Source organism: Petaurus breviceps, unplaced genomic scaffold (genome assembly GCF_028583685.1).
Source record: "Petaurus breviceps papuanus isolate PSGF00001 unplaced genomic scaffold, PetGlider_PUasm1.0 78, whole genome shotgun sequence".
Taxonomy (NCBI): domain Eukaryota; kingdom Metazoa; phylum Chordata; class Mammalia; order Diprotodontia; family Petauridae; genus Petaurus; species Petaurus breviceps.
Genome location: NW_027186502.1, coordinates 9,803,812 through 9,826,673, shown reverse-complemented (window position 1 = coordinate 9,826,673; position 22,862 = coordinate 9,803,812). Strand labels below are relative to the sequence as shown.

At 35.3% G+C, this 22,862-nt stretch overlaps 1 protein-coding gene and 1 non-coding gene across 2 annotated transcripts in view; both read right to left on the bottom strand.

Annotated features, from left to right (window-relative positions):
* Window positions 1-22,862, bottom strand: part of SLCO1A2 (solute carrier organic anion transporter family member 1A2) — a 57,930-nt gene that overhangs the window by 2,565 nt on the left and 32,503 nt on the right. The window contains exons 9-14 of the mRNA XM_069106055.1: window positions 22,566-22,730; window positions 15,594-15,789; window positions 12,605-12,770; window positions 11,214-11,386; window positions 3,345-3,409; window positions 967-1,084 (exon numbers count right to left, since the gene is read on the bottom strand). Of these exons, the coding sequence (XP_068962156.1) occupies window positions 967-1,084; window positions 3,345-3,409; window positions 11,214-11,386; window positions 12,605-12,770; window positions 15,594-15,789; window positions 22,566-22,730 (883 nt within the window). The remainder of the gene's footprint in view (window positions 1-966; window positions 1,085-3,344; window positions 3,410-11,213; window positions 11,387-12,604; window positions 12,771-15,593; window positions 15,790-22,565; window positions 22,731-22,862) is intronic.
* Window positions 17,647-17,753, bottom strand: LOC138175680 (U6 spliceosomal RNA). The gene has a single exon (XR_011172065.1). It is a non-coding gene; the product is annotated as a U6 spliceosomal RNA (small nuclear RNA).

The window sequence follows — 22,862 nt, the reverse complement described above, 5'->3', positions numbered from 1 at the left end:
TATCTATCTATCTATCTATCTATCTATCTATCTATCTATCTATCTATCTATCTATCTATCTATCTATCTATCTACAACTTAAAGTGATATCTAAATGCTAGCTATTATTTAAACCCTACCTATATGATTCTGTGACTGTTTATGACTATTTACACAATATTTTACATACATTCATTTGCCATGATTTGTAATCTGAGTTTATATATTTTATGAGATAATTTAAGTAAAACTCTTTTCAAACCCAGAGAAAGAAAATGGCACTATGTAAATACCCACAGGAAATCATTAAAAGCAATTGAAAAATAATGCCAAAGAAAAATGATTATCACTTAAAGAAAACCCTAGATAAGACTGGTAATACTATACCTTTATTTAAATAGTTTAAGAATTTCATCACAGTAGGTACTTGCTTCACCAATACAGATTACATCAGCATTGTGTAGTAGAATGCACGCATGTTTCGAAGTGGGAGGACCTGGGCTTAAATCCTAACTCTGCTACTTACCTACCTGAATGATTTTGAGTAAGTAATTTCACCTGTGTGGGCCTCAGTTTCCTTATCTATTAAAATGAGGAAGCGGGACTAGATGATCTCTGAAGTTCTTTCCAACACCAAATCCATAATCCTGTGATCATGTCCTCTTATTAAAGAGTCTTCTTGAGCTATTATCAGAATAATTCATTAGCAGATGACCAACATCATGATGTTGAACTTCTTGGAAGGTCCTCAGATTTCAGGTATACAGCCTGTCACCTGACCCAGAACTGAAGCCTTTCTAGCTGGGAAGACCTTTTACTGTTTGTGCTCCTCTGGAAGAGTGTTTAGAACACACACACACACACACACACACACACACACACACAAGATCACTTTCAAGTCACCATGAGACCTTAGTGTAGGACTTTACTGAAAGTAGGCCTCAGTAGAGAGTCTTTTGCTTAGTGGTCCAGTAAATAAGTTATTACCTGAAGTTGATGGAATCATATATCCTGCAGGCTCCTGACTTCCCACACCTCAAAGTTCCCCAGTGCAAACATGTGTAATCTATTAAAACTCCAAAGTAAATGGGAGCTGGAATTCCAGCTAAGACAAAAAAAAATGATTGATAAGATCAAGTGCTATCTTGTAATATTGTTTCCATATTTTTTCTCCCCCCCTTATAGATTAGTTTCTCAATCTGAGGCAGTTAAACAGATAGCTAGCCTCAATGCAGCCCATACCACTCCTGACTCTGTAGAACCAGATTAAAATGCAATTGTAAAATATTTAAGAAAATAAGTAAAAATATAATTAAATATAGATAAATTTAATATGTGGTTTTCTAGTTCAATATGAAGTTCACATTTGTCATTATGTATGGTTTAGTGCCTCTCATTTCTATTTGAGTTTGACACCAATGGTGTAGTAGATAGAAAATCAGAGTTGGAACCAGGAAGATCTGGGTTCGAGGTCTGTTTTTGAGACATAGTGGCTATGCAACCCTGGGCAATGTAAACTCTACTTTTAACCTCTTAGTAGACTAGAGGGTGCCAACCTGAACTGGTGGAGGGAGTTTCCTCACTGCAGAGTTCCATGATGTGTTGTTCAGTCATTTTTCAGTCATGTCTGACTCTTTATGACCCCATATGGGGTTTTCTTGGCAAAGACACTAAAATGGCTTACTATTATTTTCTCCAGTGGATTAAGGTAAAAAGGAGTAAAGCAACCTGCCCAGGATCACACAGCTAGTGAATATCTGAGGCCAAATTTGAACTCAGGTTTTCCTGACTCCAGACCAGTGTTCTGAATTATGGGGAGTTCCCTACACTAGTGAAATTACAAGTTTACTTCTTACTCCTATCTTGTAAAATTAATATGGTATCAAAGGAACTTTTCTTTACTAGAGAATTAGGAAGATCACATTGCTTTGGTGTCTTAATTTGCTAAAACCACAAGGCAGTTCTTTCCAAAGGAGAAAAATTTAACCCAGAGATGATGAGTTATCGACATTGAAATACTATATTAGGATCTTTGGGCAGTTAAATGCCATATGGAACAGAGTGCTGGAACTGGAGTCAGGAAGACCTAAATTCAAATCTATCCTCAGACAAGTGCTAGCTATTTGACTCTAGGCAAATCATTTATCTTCTGCTTTAGTTTTCTTAACTGTAAAATAGGGTTAATAATACCATCTACCTCACAGGTTTGTTGTGAGGGTCAAATATTTGTAAATATTATCTTAGCACAGTGCCTGGTACACAGAAGATAAATATTTGTTTCCTTCTTCCCTTTTTACTACTCTATGATGTGTTTGATTAATTTTATGAATATTTATAAATATTTTTAGGGCGTCTCTTTTGCTCTTTTCAAACCCTTTAATAGCTGAGAGAAGGGTATGAGGAGGGAATTTTGTCTTTAAGAGAAAAGGGATGACATGACATACAAAATCAAATGAATGCAATATGTAGTATTTGTTAAACCCAAAGGCTCTGGCTACTAGACTAGGGACTCACTATTTTCCAAAAACTGCTGCTAGAAAAAATGGAGAGAAATCTGGAATAAATTAGGTATCAACTAAGGCCTTACAGCGTACACCACATTAAGTTCCAAATGATGGCATCATAAAGAAATTAAAAGGGCAAGGAAGAAAACACCTTTCATATTTTTTGGAGAGGGGAAGATTTCTTGACAAAATACAAGATACATATTATCACAGAAATTATAATGGACAATTTTGATTTTATAAAATTAATAAATTTTTGCACAAATAAAACCAATGAAGTTAAAAGGGAGAGAGATAACTAGGAAAAATACTTTTGAAGCATCCATGATGAATATGGAGAAATAATGTGAAAATATGTAGTGGAAGAAGGAGCAGAAAAAATATTATATAAAAGGTGATATCAAGCAACAGAAAAACTTGTGGAAAGACAAATGATGTTGATATAAGCCTGTTAAAGTTAGTGCACACAATTTCTGTTACCAAGAAACAAATAAGGGGTATCTTTACATATATAATCAACCGAAACCACTTTTTATATCACTTACATGAATTGTTTAGAAGGTTGGGAATCTTATTTGTTTTGCTTATAACATGAGTGTATTGTTTGAATTTTTCTTGTTTGTTGTTTTCCTTGTTTACTTTGCCTTTTTTATCTTTATATATGTATGTGTTTGAATATGTGCATGTATTGATAGAAGTTAAAATTAAATTAAATATTAAAAATATAATAACATTGACGTACAGAAAGGAAGTATTTACTAGAATTTTACCCTGATAAAACTACATAATTTTTATAACTTTCAGTTTCTGTTTCATTTGTATTTATGTTATATTGGAGAGGGAACAAATAAATCATTTTACCAAGTATCCTTGTGCATAACATGTGCAGACCCACACCAAGAGCTTTCTCTTTGGGCTTGAGGCTCCTAAGGGGAAAAAGAAAGGAAGTCATACTACCAATAGAAAAAAAGTTAGAAAAGACTTCCTACAAATTGTTATCTCTGTTCAGATAACTTAACACATTTGACAAATCTGCATGGATGATTAGCACCAACCATCTTCTGTTTATTCAGGAAGTGGTTATGCTGCTTGTGAGTAACTCATCATTTTTATTACTTTCATTCTTCCTTCTTTGTAGTCTTTTGTTATCACAATATTTCTTTTAGCTATCCCCATCTCTCTATTCCCTCTGCTGCTACCCTAGTATGGTTTTCTATTACCATTCCTGGAATATTACAATGACAGTGATATGTCTTCTTGTATTGAATTGACTCTTTCTTTCCTCTTAACCTTGTATTGTTACCACCATTATACTAATCTTTGTTTGCATTGAAGTGGTCTGGTCACTCCTCGGGTAAAATAAAACAAAACAAAACAGGTCTTTATTATTCCCCAAGTAAAGTTAAAATTCCTTTGTCATTTAAGGTTCTTCACAATCTGGAACCTCCTTACTTTTCCACCCTACTCTCAAATGACCTCTCTCTACACTCTGTGCTCCTGTAGGCAGGACTGTATTTTTATCCACCAAACAAGACTTCACATCTTTGTACAATCTTTTCATTTCTTTCTTAAAATTCTATTGGTACCTTCTCCCCCAATCCCTCTTCTAGACCACAGTTGTTTCCAGATACACAACCACTTAAAACCTTCTCAGTATCAAAGAGAAAGATTCTAGCAGAAGGAACCAGCTGACAACCACTGAGTCTGATGATGACATTCTGAAAATTCTCTAAAGAGAGGAGGGAGGTGTCCTGCTCTTCTCTTATCTAGCTCATTGTCTTTCCTCAAACTAGTCTCTGTCTGGAATGTTCTAACTGCTACCCACCCCCCTTTGCCTGTTGAATTTTTTTCCTTCAAAATATTTTTTATTTATATCTTTTGTTTGTATACTGCCAGATATTCTCCCCTCTTCATCCCATTTTCCCAGAGAGTCATTCCTTATAAAAAAGACTTTTTAAAAATAAAAACAGGAAGAAGAGGGGAAAAACCCTAATTTGGTAAAACTAATCAACACATTGAAAGAAATGTTATAGTGATGATATAATTCTTGGTATATAAGAATTGCTTAATAAATGCTTTTTGATTGCTTGATTGATTATCACAATTTCTTTGTACTTATACACTTGGTTTTATATTTCTCAAATGCAATTATCATACATTATTGTGCAATTATATGTGTTCATTTATCATTTCTCCACTAGATTGAGCTCTGTGAAGGCTGAGCCTTCTCTTATTTACCTCTCTACCAACCCAGTGCCTAATATGGTGCTCTGTGTTCCTAAACGGTTAATAAACATTTGATCAATTGAAATGGTTTGAAAGTTAGCAAAGGAAGACAGACACCAATCTTGTCACTTATCACCAGGCTCCCTATGGAATTGTTTCAAAGATCAAAATTGTGTGTGTTCAGAATAATAGAATTTTAGCAGCTTAAACTCTAGGAAAGTTGCAGAACATAGTGTTTCTGAAGTCAAACTGGGAAGGAAAGGAAGAACAAATAAAAGACCATTGAAAGAATACCCAAGAAGTTACCTGACAATACTAATCAATATTTTCTAATTTCAAAGACTGTAATAAACAGAATATCTTATTAGGTACTTTCCTCAAAACAATCCTATGAAAGAAAGAAAAGGATGTACTATTGTCTCAATTTTATTGTAAGGAGAGAAGTGACTCGAATATTGCTTTAATGATACAAGAGAAAGGTTACCAGTTCTATCCTGTGTTGTTGTTGTTTAATAAATAAATTACCATAGTAATCTGTAAGAACATAGACTAATGACATTGTCATAGAATTATTTGAATTGAATATGTTGACCCTAATAACACACAAATATCAGGTTAGCTTGAGGGAATTGCCCTACAGTTTCAAAGCTTGGTCTGACCTGAAGTACTCTCCAGGTATGGCAGTTGGGTCTGAGTGACTAAGGAGCTGATAATCCTGAGGGTAAGTGCTATTCTCTCCTCTTAATTGATCTGTGGGACAGTATTCCCAGGTTGTATGAGGGCTCTTCCCCTTGTTATTTGCCTTGCTATTCTATTTATTTAAGTGTATTTGCTTTGAGTTAGTGTTCTCAGGGATGATCTGACAAAAAGAAGCATGAGATGGGTTGAATAGATGTTGACCCAAAGAATGACCTGAATCTGGGGGTAACTTTCAGTGATTCATGCTTGAAAAAGGACTCAGACTTTTAATATGAGGAAAATGAGGTTTGAAGAAGTTAAATAACTTATTCATGGTCATGCAGCTGCTAGATTGTAGGGGGACCAGAGCTATAAAACTCTAAGCCCAATCCTCTTTCTACAATACTTTCCCTCTTCTCCTTCTCCCAATACTTCAAGCTTATTGGTATCTCTAATTTTTGTGACAGGAAACAAAGTTTTTTATTTCACATCTAATAATGACTTAAAAAATATTTCTAGGGGAGATAACAAATGGACTTACATTTACACTAAAGTGCAAATGATATGATATTTAACATTGGATCCTTTTGTTACAGCAGGTTTTTATTAATTAAATATTGACTACCTGCTATACACAAAGTATCATAACAAGATGCACCTTGCAGAACTCAAGGATGCCCTTTAACCTCTAAGTTTTATGAAATCTACATAGTCACTATATTCTAGGAGCTTACAATTTAGTCAGAAATGCTTATGGTGAGGGCTAAATAAATGAATGTAAACCCTAGGTAAAGACTGAAAAGGAATGGTCAACTTAGGAAGAAAAAAGGAGAGTCCAGAGGCACTCAAAGCTAACTTTGACTACATTCCAATTTTGCCTAGGGCTAGCCCTGCTGCTATTGAGCCTAGAAATGGAGAAAATTAGATCCATGGATAAGACAAGAAAATAGAAAAAAACCAGTTTTTGTTGTAGTGGAATCAATCAGAGACATCACCCAGTACATTGATATATACTAGTGACTTCCAAAAGAGTCCATGACACAAAAAAAGGTGAAAAACCTCTGCTCCACAAGAATCATTTCTGACTTGCTGATGAACTACTTCACTTAAGGTCTTTACTCTCCAGTTAATTAATGATGCTCCATGAATCCATGTCTCTGAGTAAACAACAATCTATGGACAAGCTCCAGAACAAAAGTGGCTCTCAATGAACAAAAATTCCTCAGTTTAGCTTTCTTAGATCCATTTGGCAAGTAATTCTCATTCATGAACAATTGGCTGAAAGATGAAATTCTAAATGAACAGGTCATGAAATTAGTAAAATTAGTAATTAGTAAAAATTAGTAAAATAAGGTGACTTTAGTAATTAAGGCAGTCAGTGCTATTATAAAGAGAAAGAGAAGATGATGGTGTAGAAACAGGACTTCCATGGGACTCTGGTTTCCACCTCCTCCAATTCATGTAAAATGTGAAGAAACTTTGGAGTTACAGAACCCACAAAATGACACAGAGAAGCTAACCTCCTGCTGAGGACAGCCCGGCAGGAAGTGGCCAGTGCAGTGGTCTGGGAGCCGAGCCCCCTGCGAGACTGGGCCAGAGGTTTTAGCCTCAGGGCATGCCTGACCAGCCGCCAGTTGGAGGGACTTCAGATCACCAGCAGCTGTGGCGGTTTCTAGAATTATCAACACATAGATGCTAATGACAAAATGAGAGGTCAGTGCAGTGTGGACTTTGGGATCCAGTAGTTCGGGAGTATAGTTGGCATTTGCCCCCGAGGTGAGAAGTGGCTGAGGTACAGCAGCTGTGCAGCTGCAGCCACATGGCAGGTTCAGCTCCTGGCCTGAAGATTGTAGAGGGACCAAGTGACCAATCTGAGGGGTGATCACTCTTGCTTTAACCTGCTTGGATCTGGATTGCTGTCTAGGGTGGAGGTCCTGGGTGTGTGACCAGTTTGCCAGAGCGTGTGGAGGCTTCAGAGAGGGCACCCAATTAATACCTTTGGAAGCTTAGAAAACCTACTATGGCAAAAAGCCCAAAAGTCAAGTAATTGAGTGGCAACATGAGCAAACAAGGGAAGCAAAGCAAACAGAGAAACCCAACTTACACTCCCATTTTGGGGTAAAGGATCAAAACATGGACCAGGAGGAAGACAGTGAAGTCATAACTCCTGCACCAAAAGCTTCCAAGAAAAATATGAGCTGGTTATAGGCCATAGAGGAGCTTAAAAAGGATTTTGAAAACCAAATAAGAGAAGTGGAGGAAAAATTGAGAAGAGAAATGAGAATGATGCAAGAAAATTATGAAATGAATGTCAACAACCTGAATGAAAATATAACACCTTAAAAAATAGACTAACTCAAATGGCAAAAGAGGCTAAAAAAGGCAATGAGGAGAAGAATGCCTTAAAAAGCTGAATTTTCCAGATGGAAAAAGAATCTTAAATGCTCACTGAAGAGAATCATTCCTTCAGAATTAGATTGGAGCAAATGGAAGCTAGTGACTTTATGAGAAATCAAGATACTATTAAACAAATCCAAACAAATGAAAAAAATGGAAGGCAATGTGAAATATCTCATTGGAAAAACCACTGACCTGGAAAATAGATCCAGGAGAGATCATTTAAAAATTATTGGACTACCTGAAAGCCATGATCAAAAAAAGAACCTAGAAATCATCCTTCAAGAAATTCTCTAGGAAAATCGCCCCAATGTTTTAGAACCAGAGGGAAAAATAGAGGTCAAAAGAATTCATCCATCACCTCCTGAAAAAGATCCCAAAAAGAAAACTCCTAGGAATATTATAGCCAGGTTCCGTTCTGGAATTCCCAGATCAAGGAGAGAATATTACAAGCAGCCAGGAAGAAACAAATTGAATATTGTAGAAACACAATCAGGATAACACAGGATCTGGCAGCTTCTACACTGAGGGATTGAAGGGCTTGGAATATGAAATTCCAGAGGTCAAAGGAGCTGGGATTAAAACCAAGAGTCACCTCCCCAGCAAAACTGAGTATAATGTTTCAGGGGAAAATATGGTCATTCAGTGGAATAGAGGACTTTCAAGCATTCTTGATGAAAAAACCAGAGTTGAACAGAAAATTTGACATTCAGATACAAGAAGCAAGAGAAGCATGAGAAGGTAAACAGGGAAAAGAAATCAAAGTTGAACTATTTACATCTCTACAAGGAAAAATGATATACACACACTATATGTCCATATAGGAGAGTATATGGACACATGAATACCTATGTGTGTGTATATATGTGCACAGGTATACAGAGACAGAGGGCACAGGACCAATTTAATAGGAAGGGATGATATTTAGAAGGTGAATTTAAGAGGTGAGAGAAGAACATAATGAAAGGAGATGGGGAGAAAGAGATAGGGGTAAATTATCTCATATGGAAGAGGCAAGGGAAAACTGTTACAATGGAGGGGAAGAACAGTAAGGCAAAAGAGAATGATTCAACCTTATTCTCATTGAATTTGGCTTAGGGAGGGAATGACATACACCCTAAAATAGGGTATCTCACCCTACAGGAGAGTAGGGGGGAAGGAGATGAGAGGGGGGATGATGGAAGGGAGGGAAGTTGGAAGCACCCACTTTTGAAAAGGGACAGGATCAAAGTAGAGAATAGAATAAGTGGGAGGTGGGATAGGAGGGAGGGAAATATAGTCAGCCTTTTACAATATATCCACTATGGAAATGTTTTGCATAGCTACACATGTACAACCTATACTGAATTGCTTATCTTCCCAGTAAGGGTGGGTGACAAGGGAGGAAGGGAATGAATCTGGAATTCAAAGTTTTAAAATAAAATGTTAAAACACATACACACACATATATACACACTATTATTGATATTATTTTACATGTAACTGGGAAATAAGACATACAGGTACTGGGGCATAGAGATCCACCATGCCCTACTGGAAAGTCAGAGGGGGTATGGGCAAAGACACGGGAGAGAGCAGATTGGAGGAAGGGATATCCAGTGGGATCGCTATTTTGGGGTGGTGGGTAGGGGAAAAATGGTGAGAAAGTTTGTACCTCATAATCTTGTGGAAATGAATGATGTAAACTAGAAGTTAGTAAGCATTTGATTAAAAAAAGAAGAGAAACAACAACATATTCCTTTGCAAAGGGATTCTAGGCAAGTCTCTTTACACGGCTTTTCTGCAATTTTTGCTGCCTGTATATAGACCTCTCATCTCTCTTAAAGTGTAATACTAATTTCCATTGCAATGACTCCTTAAAGGCTAAAACCATATATGCATATTGAAGTGTTAGTAAGGACTTGGGATTAGAAGAAGGAGGGTGAATTTTCTCTTTACTAACAGTAATGAAGGAGAAAGTGTACTTTTGGAGATTGAAGATCATGGTTCAAATTTTTGCTCTGCTTTTTTTTTTAACTATGTGAGTTGGACAAATAATTTTACATCTTAACTTTAGTCTTCACAAGTGTAAAATGAGGGAAATGGAGGAGGTAGACTTTAAGCTCACTTTCAACTTTAAAACTCTGTAATCTTAAAACATATGACAAAGGCAAAAATAAAATGCACCCCGTCATCTAACTGCTGTCTTTATTCCATTTGTATTTCCTTATGATACATCTTCTGATGATAGATAAAAGAAATAACAGAAGGCAGACCTGTCAAGGATCCAGGGGTCATATACTGCTCTTCCCCCATTCACGTCCTAAAACCTCCATAAATGTATTAATTGTTGGCAAAAATATCAAAGTAAAGCCTGTTAACATGGGTGAATGAAAAGATATAACACACACCTTGGCCAGGAGCAGCTGCAAAAGCTACATAGTAAACAGATGTAAAACTGCAGTTTCATATGCAACTAAACTAAATTTCAAATAAATGGTGGGATGGACATAAAAAAAAAACTGGGCCGTACTGAGAGGCCTAGTTCCAAAAGAGGTTTCACCAGCATTCCTGGAGAGGGGGACAAAGAGCCTCTATAATTCAGCAGAGGAGCAGTAGATGCCAGTAGTAACAAACTACTTTCTTGAGTCTCAGATAGACCTCAGATTTTGTTGTTATTGTTGGGTGGGTATGTCATTTGACAGGGTTTTCAACCCTCTTACCCACTTTAATATAATAGCTTGGAGAAGAAAGATTTCCCAGTCCCCTTTTAAGTGGTTTACTATATGTTTCCAAGCTGTCAGTTATTTCCATGAACTTTATGATCATTCTGCCACTGGGAAATTGGTACTATGGGGCCTTGGAGAGCCAGTAACTATTTAAAACTTAGGTCTGGGAAAGATGCAAAGAAGATGGCAAGTTGTCCTTTTTACATGGCAAATATGAGCAGGTTTGTTCAAGCAGCAGAAATGGCATTGTGCTCTGTTGTTTTTTTTTTTGTTTACCTTGTGAATTTTTGTCTCTTTTCCAACATTTGGCAAGACAACTATAAAAATTTTCTACATAACTTGGTGCTGCTCATATTGGGTTGAGAAAAGGTATGCTTTATCTATTTGCTCTTAAGAGCAAGAGAAAGGACTATTAAAAATGTGGACTAAAGAAAATGAGCAACTAGCTCTTAAAATTATTTCCAAGAATGAATAACATATAGGTATTTTTTCTTTATCATTGTAGTCAACAAGACAACCGGTAACACTTAGAGCATGGATGGGTTATATTAGAACCCTATATAATCTTAATCACTATTGGATATACAAAAGAAATAGAAGAGAGTCTTGCCCTCAAGGATCACTCATATAGTGACCATTGTTCCCATAAAAAGAGAACTTTTTAAAACAATGAGCAGTCCAAAGTGATGATTTACAATATAAAAAAGGAGAATCTTCATACCTTAGAAAGACCATGTATCCAGGTATTGCAGCTAAAGAATATATGAAACTGCTGAATGCTGACAATATTAGGAAGTACTGAAGCATCAGAGCGCAGCCTGGTCTACTACCACATAGTCCAAGAGAGGCTGAAGCATTTCTCGAAGATTTAATGCAACTGCAGTTTTGGAAACCCTGCCCAAAAAAGAAAAAAAAAGATCAAGGAAATAATTTAATTAGGAGCAGTTTATTTACACTTTATTATATGAGAAAAAAACCTGATTAGCCCATTAGAAGAAAAAAAAAGCATGTAAAGTCTTGAACTGAAAAATCAAGATTAAGTTGAGGGTTAATTCCTATTAGTTAAAGGACCATTTCCCTAAGGTCTGGCTTTCTCAGGCTTTAGGAATAAAGCAAAGCAGAAATTATTATCTTTAAAGGACATCTTGTGGACATATTCAGAATATACTAGTCATGTCTCAACTATTTTAAAATCAAAATTTGAGATACATGCACATATATATATATATAGTGTATAATACATGTATATTATGTGATATATATTTATGTCCATAACAGGATATGATCCAGGAGAAATTCCAAAAATGATTAAAAATAATGTAAAGTATTTTGGAATGTTATAAAATAATTTAATAAAGGTCATATTAATTTCCCTTAAAATGTTTAACTATATATGTATCCACACATATGATTTATGTATACTTTGGAAAAGCAAGCATTTATGAGGTCTTCATTCAAAATAGTCAGTCTTATTGTACACAATATGCCTCCATTCTGAAAGCATAATTAATTTTTAAGAATGTTTCCCAGTGTGACTACCACTTCTACCAGGGTAGTTTGCAATTTTTTTCTCTAAACATAGATTCGGAGTCTATGTTTAGTATTGATTATACAACCACAACTTTGATAATAAACCAACAACAAAATGTCAGGCAATTTCATTGCCTTCACAGGGAATCTGAATTCATTTGTCAAAGGGGAATAAATAAAAACAACTTATCCATGTAATGACATTTTTATACCTTTGTTTTCACTTCAGCTATTTAAATATTTCAGGGTTCAGTATTTAGGGTTGGTATTTTTTTTTGGAGGGAAAGGAACCTAATCATCTGGATAATTATCTAAATGTTATACTTTGTTTTGCTAGGGCATGTTTGATTTTAGCTGCTGTGGAATTTTGATATTGGTCCAGTAAAGTTTAGGAAGCAAAAAAGCAAATGAAGTATATAGAAATTGATTATTTCTCCCTGCAAATGTATATAAAGTATTAAATTAATTTTTAAGGAAAATTTGGAAATTGTAATTTATGACACCAAAATGATATCTAGGCTGTTGTCAGCAATAAAGATGAAATCAAATTTTCAACTTCCATAAAGAATTCCTATGTGTTACCATATTCACTCCTGTTCCAAAGTAAGCCTCACAACCAGCAAGACAAGCTGACATATAAGACAAATTATTTTCTCCACACACAGGGTCCCATATTTTATCTTGGCAATTGCAGTCAATGTTGCAGTCAGCCAATACATTTCTTTCCATATACACATTCTGTTGTGTTCTGTAAATGATTAAAAAATGACACAAAATGTATTAGAATTATAATTTTTTTAATTAAAGGTAATACTTCTTTCCCTTTTCCTTTAAAATACTTTAAGCAAGTATTTATGTTGGGACATCTAGCACACAGATAATAATAGCATCTGTATATATTACTTGATGAATAGTATACATTACTTGATTCTTGGTGGCAGCACAAGGAGGCAGAGTTGGCAAGAGCTTGAAAGACAGGCTCAGTTCTCACCCAAGGGGAAATTCTCATAATCTGGCTAGTTGTTTATAAAGACTTAATGGAGGTTCTGGATCCTCTTCCCAGTATCTTTCTCTCCTGTTAGAAACTTCTTTAAGAAGATGTGGAACTTCACACCTTCTCTCTTGAAGCTAGAGACCAGAAAACTTAGAATCTCTCTTCTACCAAAGTCATGAAAGCATAGCATTGAGTAATTTAATCACCATCAAGAAAGAGAGTCTTATATAAATGGGCATTGAATCCCTGATTACATTTATAACTTAATAATTTATAAAAGAATTTTCTTTCAACAACCCAATGAGAGTATCTTTATTACTAGTTTACAAATGAGAAATGTAGAATCAAAATAGCTAAGTGGCCAGTAACATAACAGATTGTTTCAGAGATTTACTTGAAACCATCTTCTAACTGATAAGCATTCTTTTGATTATATAATACTGTGTCACCTAAAAAATATTAATGGGTTACAGTAAAAGTATCATTGACTATTTCCAATATTTTTACTCACTCCAAGGTGTAGCAACTAGACCTAAGATGGGAGGGTCAGAAAGTAGGAGGCCTTATAGTCTTGAAAATAAAGATCTGAGAAAATGTACAAAGGTCATATGGAAGCAAATGACTACCTTAAATATTGATGTATATGTTTATGTCATCGATTCATCAACTTATAGAGTGTTAAATCTAGAGAACTTGATAAACAAGTATATCAAATCAAAGTATAAAAGGATTCAGAGCTATAAAGAACTTACATATCTTGTATAACCAAATTTCTCATTTTAGAGAAAGTAAAACAGAGACACAGGTGAAATTAAATTATTCGAATAACTAATAAGTGACAGAGCCTAAACCGGAACTCAAATTTTCTGAATCTGGCTAAGTACAGTGATCTTTCAAATATAATATATTTATTCTTTCAAATAAACATTTATTTGCTGTGCATCTGCTATGTATCAATCACTGTGCTAAGCGTTGTGTTGTGGGTGGGGGTACTAATGGATTCATGTGAACATTTTATAATACAGCACTCTGATGAGTCAATGGATCTGTGACCTAATCAATGTAGCTGTTCCCTTCAGTGAAGCTGATTATAAATTCACATGGAGTCCAGCCAGTGCTCTGGGGATCTTCCTCAAGTTCTCCTGATATAATGGTGCCACTAGTGGAATATGTAGGCTGGCCATCACATTTCACTAGATCTTACCATGTTATCAAAATGAATTTTTTTGATCATATGTTTCTTTGATGATATTATTTCTATAATTTTCCCATCACATATAACTTTCCCTTCCCTTTACTTTTCCTCAAAATATCTACAAAATGCATAAAATATCTGACAGTCATTCTAACAAGATACATAAATACTTGTATAGATAAGGATCTTTAAAAATAATACAATAACTGGAGAAATATCTAGTATTTATGATTGAGCCATGCCTGTATAATAAAAATCTTAGTATATTGAATATTTGGTAACAAATATATTAGAGGCATTATATATGTGACTATATGCCCCTGGCAGATAGGGCATATCCATAAATGACAATTCTGTGATACTTTATGAGTGTATATATGGAGGGAAATGTGACTCTTGATTAGATGATATACCTTTGACCTGTACTTCCCTAGTGAGGTCATTTTCTCCTTGGTAGAGTTGAGACTTTTTTTTTTATCTTGATACCAAGTCAAAGATCCTATTCATTCTTTCACATTCTACTCTCTACACTAATCTTAAACTCCAATTTTTGTTTACTTTTAGTTTGGATGAATGTGTTTCTTAATATTTAAGATTATCCTTTGTGTAACCATTGTTTGATGGGAGAGAGATAAACTGGCTGAGAGTGAGTTGTTCCTACTCTTTGGAGTGATTAGGCCATGTGATTTTTATTCTTACCTCCCACCCCCAAAGAGAATTGTACTCCTAGACTACCAATGTCTGGTGTGCAGTTAAAAAATATGAATCTAGTGTAATACCGCCCTTGGAGATAAGAGAGCAAAAGCTTGATTGGTCAGCCACAGTTGTCCCGAATTCTGCTTGCATATATATGTGTGTATATGCATGCGTACTTTATAGTATAGAGGGTAGAGAAGGAGTCAAAGAATGGTTGACTTAAATTATAGAATTATGGAAATGTAAAATAATTGATGTTATTTAGTTTAACCCTCTCATTTTATAGATTATGGAAGTGACATGCCCCAGGTTATACCATTAGTAAGCTATGGAATTATTACTGGAACCCATATCTTCTGATTCATAGCTCAGTGCTCTAGATTTTGGAATGCAGTCAGATAAACACAGAGGAACAAATTCATTTTTTTTGTCCATCCTAGATCCTAACCTCAACCCTACTTTACTTATTGCTGATCACCTAGACCTATCTGGTCAAACCATGGTAATGGTAAATAGATGAATTGAGAATGATGTAAAAAAAAGGCCTAAAGTAAGTAATCCAAACAGAAAATAATCTTTTTGCAGATACAAAAGAATTATTCAATTTTTGTTTATGGCAGGAAATTATGCCACAAACCTGAACTGGAATTTTTAAGGGGAGAAATGTCAAATTGAAGTGAACATACCCTTCATAGGAGACGGTTAGGCCAGAAATTGGAGAATTATCACATACTGTTAAAAAACATAACATGTTCAAAAGGTAGTCCAATAAAGATATACAAAATGCTACATAAGCAGCTTGTTTCATATTTATCTTGAATTTCTTCATAATGAATCCACCAGCTAAATATCCAAAGCATACTGGAGGCAAGTTATAAATGCCTACAAAAACAAGCAATATTTAAATTTACAAACAGTATCTCAGGGAAGGAGCACATTTATAATCTTGCAATCATTGAACCCTAGAACTCATTGCTGTTCTGCTTGCCCCAGGTAATTAATATTTTAGGTTTAGCAAAAAATAAGGATAGTAGATCTCATTTATTTCATCACCTGTGTACTAGAGGTATGGCTTGAAAAAATGCAGTTAAAATGATTTTCAATCATATATTTTTTTTGTAAACTTGAGAGAATTATATAACACTATGTTGCAAGCATCTTGTGAACCAGGAATCTTGTCAAACTACTTTTTTTACCTCCACTCCCATCCCTAATAGCTTCTAATAAAATGTTGAATAGAGTAAATGCCTAATAGATATTTGTTGATTGGTTTTCTTAAAGTAGTTCAAAATGTCAAAGTATAGTCATTAATTTCAACAAGTCTAACGTGGAAAATAGAAGAGGAAACATTAAAACAAGACCAAAGTTATTGACTGTATTTTATATAATATTTCCATCTACTTAAGTGAATTTGGATGTGAAATGAATTTGAAATATGATTTTCAGATCTAAGTAATTGATTTTAGTTACACTAAAGTTTGCCTTTGGCGACCAAAAGAAGAATATTTCTTTTCATCTCTGCTATCATGAGTTTTTTTTTTTAAAGATTTTCCTTTTAATATGCCATGAGTTACCTTGATTGTTTGTCTATTTTCCAAAGTTTTAAATCTCACCAGCTTCCATTTCCCAACCCTCCCAATAGGCTTCACCCTTTTTGTTCTAATGGAGGAAAAGTTGCTGGAGACAGTTCTATGCACTTTTTTTTTTAAAAGAAAACAATACAATGTCAGTGGCTTGAGTTGGCTATATACTCCTGTATGAGAAAGGAGAAAAAGTGTACAAGCATCAGGAAACTATTCTTGAAATATTTCCTTCAATTTTATACTGGATCAGATTTTTAATCAGTAAAAAAAAATAAAAGGTAGCAGTTGGAACTCAAAACATTTCTGGTGAGGGGAGGGGAGAGAGAAGGGAGAGTGAATGCTACATTTCTCCATTGGCCCCCAAAGTGCTCAGTTCACAATGGGATACATCAAAAGCAAACATGCAATGGTTATTTAAAAACTTTTACTGTAATATAACATTGAAGTAAACAGTAATTAGGTTTCTACCATTTTTTCACCAAAAGAAAAAAAATCATCAACAGGAAAATAACTTTGCCTGTATGTGTACAGCTTCTTAAATCATGTTAGAAGGGGTCTCACATTCAATGATCAAGGAATTTTAAAATAGCAGTAATGAGTTTCATCAGAGAGGATTTCTCTCTGCCCCCTAGCAATTAACATGAAAGAATGGGCTTTCTTATACTAATTTCATTCATATTTGAAGCAGCAAAAATAGCCACCTATAATTTGGCATTTATGTTTACAATTGCTCCAAAAATCTTTTGAATTTCACAAAGCCATTATCCAGTGTTGCCATGAAATAGAGATTGTAGATTCTAGGTAGCAAAGGCTCTCTCCAAACCCAATGTTAAGTAAAAGAAACAAGAAGCAGGGCATTACACTAAATTTCTGGATCTAGTACACTAAAAAGAGTGAAAACCTAGGAAAAGTTACCTACAGTTTTATAGAAGGAACTAAATACTTGCAAAAGCTGATTTTTGGTTGTATAGTATTTTACACTGTGCGGATTTTCTACATCTGCTAATTTAAAGCAGACATGCACTGTATTTATTCCTGCCTCATTTCCTATATCCCCTCCCACTCCACCCCCAAACACCTACCACCTTATACCAAGTATTATGGATATGAGCCCAAATCATCCCAGACAATCCAGTGAACAAAGTTAGTGTAATGCAAAAATATGGAATGCTTCACGAATTTGCATGTCATCCTTGTGCAGGGGCCATGCTAATCTTCTCTGTATCATTCCAATTTTAGTATATGTGCTGCCGAAGCGAGCACTATCATGAGTTTTTTTAAAAAAGAAAGATGAACATAAGAATTAATCATACATTTTTCTTTATTTGAACAAGTCTTCATGTAATTCTAGTGAACTAATTGGTTATGCAGTGCCAGTCAGGCTAGAGGCTGTAGATTCCTATGTGGTCTAGTTGGGAAGTGTTATGTATATGTCTTTCTATGTGTTTGCATATACTAGTGTGTATGTGTGTATGTGTCTACTACCTGTGGCATGTGTATATGTGTGTGGAGGGAGGGGTGTAAATTAAGGAAGAAAATACATTTAGGAATTTTTATAGGGATATCAGGAAAGTGGAGATATGACTTGTTTTAGCTAACACTAGATTAGGTATGAGAATAAGAAATGGGAATGGAACAACCATTCATACCACCCTATGCTGTTTCAATAGCATTGTCTAAGGACCTTTGGGTTACTCTTCCCCCTTTCTGTTACTTTGATATTTGGTTCACAGTCTTCCTTTTGTCCCACACCTATCTTCAAGAAAGTTGATCAAGAAAGTTGATCATTCCTCAAACCACAAAATTTATCAACCTCTCCCAAGTCCAATGACCTTCTTCTCTAATCACTGTAAGCCACATACTAGCATTGTTATATCTCACTTTCTCTTTGAATTGTACCACCTCTATAATCTGGAACTTCAAAATTCTACTTTACAATAACAGTCTCCTATGCTGTCCCCTTTCATTTATGTTAAACTTACTTTTTGCCCTTATTATGACATTTAATGCCTTGATCTATTCCTATTTTCTCAGTCTATCTCTTTTACTCTGACTTTGCTTGCTCTTAAGCTCATGGTTATCTACTTATTTTACCATGTCCTTCCTTAGAACTCTTTGTTCCCTGAGCTTTAACTCTCCCAGACCTATAGATTTTCAGCCCTAGTTGATCTCTATCATCCAATTTCTTTGACCTTGCTCTAGTGCTACTGAGCATTGAAAGAAAAGGTTATTAACATGAACTCATATCACTTATTATACATTTATATTATATAAACTTGGAAGGGAGCAAGTATTATATAAACTCAGCTAGCCCATCACTACTGCTTGACAGTCCTTAAACTTGATCTCTGTTTACTGTCTTATTCCTCAGAGCATCTATCCAAATCTTCCATTCTCTTCATCCCCATTCCATATTTCCCTTCCCAAAACTTTTAGTAGATGACTAATTTCATGCTAAAGACTGAAGCTATCTGACATGAGGTCCTTCAGTCTTCCTCCTTCATTCTTAAAAAAAATCTCAGCACCATTGCCTTTTCTCTTTTCCCTCCTCTAGGACACAAAGCATGTCTTACCTATTCTTACCAGGGCTAATATCCTTTTTGCCATGGATTCTATTTTCTCCTGCTTATTCTACATCAGGCCTGTACAACATGCAGCCTGAAGGCAGCTTATAGCCCTTGGACCACTTGCACATCGAAGGATTTTGGCTGGCCTGTGAAAAATTTAGAGGAAAACATCCTTTGTATGTAGAGGAAAACTTCTGGCAGGCCACAAATGGCCTTTGGGCCATAAGCACCTGCTCCACAGGTTGTGCAGGGCTGCTGTAGGTCCTTACTCCAGCAAACATAACTCTTTTACACATCTTCAACCTTTCTGTCTTCACCTATTCCATGTCATTTGTTTAAAAACATACCCAGTCCTTATAATTGTTAAGTCATCCCTTGACCAATCTTTTGTGATCTAGCTACGACATTTTCTTCCTTCTTTTCACTGTTAAACTCCCCAAAATTTGTCTGCCTCTAATGTCTCCATTCCCTTTCTATTTACTCTTTTCTTGAAGGTTGGCTTCTGCTCTGGCAATGCTACTGAAAATGCTTCCAAAGGTCGCCAAAGATCTCCTAATCTTGTATTCCAATGATTTTTTCCATCCTCATCCTCTTTTTATTCATTTTACACTATTGACAACCCTCCTTCTACTGGATTCCCTTTCCTTCCTTGACTAAGGAAACTCTGTATTCTTCTGTTTTTCTTACTACCTCAGTCTCTTTTCAGGATTCTTGTCTCCTTCCTAAACCATTATGTTGGGTATTCTCTAAGATATTGTCTATATATCCCTCTTCTCTTCTTACTCTGTACCATTTCCCTTGATGAACTCATTCATTCCCATATTTTTAATGACCACTTCTCTAAAGATAACTATAACATATACATTTTAAACTCTGATGTCTTTAAAGAGTTCCAGACTTACTTCTCCATCTCCCTATAGAACATCTTGACCTCAATGATTCAATGGGACTTCAAAGTTAGAAAATCCAAAATTGAACTCATTATCTTTCCCCTTAAGACTCTTCTTTCTGAATTCTTTACTTGTCTCTTGGTGCCATCATTTATTCAGTCTCCAATGTTTGAAACCTTGGAATTCTGAATCTTCCCTCTCCCTCACCACTCATTTCTAACCAATTACCAAGTCCTATCAAATACAACTTTTGAGCATCTCTCATAATCAGTCATTCCCTTCTCTTTGTTCTTACTAACATGGCCTTAATGCAGGTCCTCATTGCCACTTATCTGAGGTACCTCAAAATTTTGTAAATAGGTCATTTACTCCCCTAATCTTACTTTTTCCATTCCTCTCTTTTTCCTTTGTATTATTATTTGAGTAATTTTTATACAGTATAAAAATCTGGGTTCTTCTATCTTTTGAACCTTTACAAGCTCCATATTGTTTACTAAATAACATTCACACTCTTTTGCCTAGTGTTGTAAACCTTTCACAATTTGGTACTTTCATTTTTTCATAAAGCTCTTTTCCATGCACTTTCTGCTCCATTAAAGCTAGATTACTTTCTTCATTACAAATGCAACTTATCTTTTCTCTTCATATGCTTTTGTTCATATTATTTTCATGCCTGAAATATCTTAGATTCCTATCTTCATCTGTTGAATTCCTAATCCTTAAAACTTTAAAGCTTAACCAACTGTTAACATTTTTCATTAAACATTCCTTGACTTTATCCATTAGTGATGACTTTTTCCCTAACATCTTTAGTAAGACTTTGAACCTCTCTAATATACTTGGTTACATATTACATTCTATAAGATAACTAGGTTTTTGATTTATCCCAACTTATAAAGGATAAATTTCACTTAAGGATCCTCTTGTTTATACTTTGTGTCTCTTTCACCTAGTCAAGTGCTTTGTATGGAGTAGCATTTAAAATTTTTAAAAATTGTTTTTATGAACAAATAAATGAAGACCATGATCTAGTAGAAGAAAAATGGGGAAATAAGGGGATAATTAAAATCAATAGAGGTTTTTGTGGTTTTAGTGACAAAGGTTACAAACTAGAAACAAAGGGTGAACTTGCAAACCATCAAGGAAATATAATAATTTGCAGAATACGATTAAGGGTTTAAGTCTACATCCATTTGTTTAAAAGCATACCCAGTCCTAATAATTGTTTTATATATACTCTAAATATAGACTGGGAATGAACATTTGGAAGTGCTTTTTAAAATAACTAACCCATTTGTCTAGTTTAAGAAAATGTGTGAGGTGCTAGAAGTTTGTTGGCCCTGTGGGATAGTGTAAAGACAATTGAACCTGGAGAAATTTCTACTCAGATACTTATTAGTTGTATGACCCTGAGCAAGTAATTTAACCTCTTTGAGCTTTGGCCTCCTCAACTGTAAGATGAAGAGGGTATGCTAGATGGCCCCTAAGGTTATTTCATATTTTAAAATTTATGGTTCTATGAAATCAGTCAGGCAGTGGTATAAAGGATGAAATAGACGGAAGACCTACTAATTACACAACTACAAGTGTTCCAAAAGTCTTAATGTGGTTTTCAGCCAAAGTCAGTGAGTCTCCTATCTGGGGATTTTCCTTTAAGTCAAAGCTTAAAACCACATTAATACTTTTGGGACACCCTGTATTCTTTTTTTTTTTTTTGCCTTTTGGAGGGCGGTTGGGGTTAAGTAACTTGCTAAAGGTTACATGGCTAGGCTTTTGTGTGTGTGTGTGTGTTAAGTGTCTGAGGCCAGAACTGAATTCAGGTCCTCTCGACTCTGAGGCTGGCGCTTTACTCACTGCACTACCTAGCTGCCCTGACACCCTGTATTCTTTAGGGACCTGATAGGTGTAAAGCACTGTGATAAGTAGAGTGGGAGATATGAACAAGACATAAAAGGGTAATGCAAAGTAAAAAGTAGCAAGCCATGTCAGGTATATCAGGGGTCTTCTTGAAAGAGGTGTTATTTTTATCAGGACCTTCAAGAATGGGTAGAATGTGATAGGATCATAGGTTTAGAAGGGTCCTTAGAGATTATACAGTCCCAGCCCCTTACCTTTAAAGGTTAGGAAACTGAAGCCTAGGGAGGTCTAACTTGTCCAAGGTCACAAAAGTAGTGTAGTTAAGTAGCAGATTTAGGATTCAAACTCAGTCCTTATGACTCCAATTCAATGTTCTTAGCACCACTCCTCACTGCCTCTCACCACACTCATTCCTACCTCACTCATTTCCAGAGGAGTAAATTAGGTTACAAAGGTAGGAATAAAATACATTTTCATTCCAACAGGTTGATTGATTCCATGTTGCACTGATGAAATTTTACTAAGGAGACCTATAGGAGAGATGAAGTAGAAAGCTTGTGTTTCCTAGGATGTAACTTTTGGAGGCTTTGCTCCCTCTCAATTTCCCATTTACTTACCTGGTAGAGGTGAAATGTGGTGTACCAGAAGTGAAAATAGCCCATGAGTCTTCTATCTGTGGGTTTGTCCTGGGCCAATTTTGTTATATTACATAATACTTTACAGTAAAAATCATCTTATATTATAGATAGAAGTTGACATACCCATTAGGAAGATTGCCTCTGAGGCAGATATGCCATATTGCTGTTCCATATATTTAGGCAGGAAAGAGAACATAATGACAAAAGCATTGAACTGCAATATACTTGTGACCAAGAATAATACATAAATTCGATTGCAAAAAAGACTTTTCATTAATGGTAAGAAATCTGAAATGAAAAAAAAAACCACAACAACTTATGGACTATCTGCTTCCATCATTGTATGATTAAATAGTAATAAAAGAACAGGAGATTTAAATATGACTCAGTGTGTGTGTGTGTGTGTGTGTGTGTGTGTGT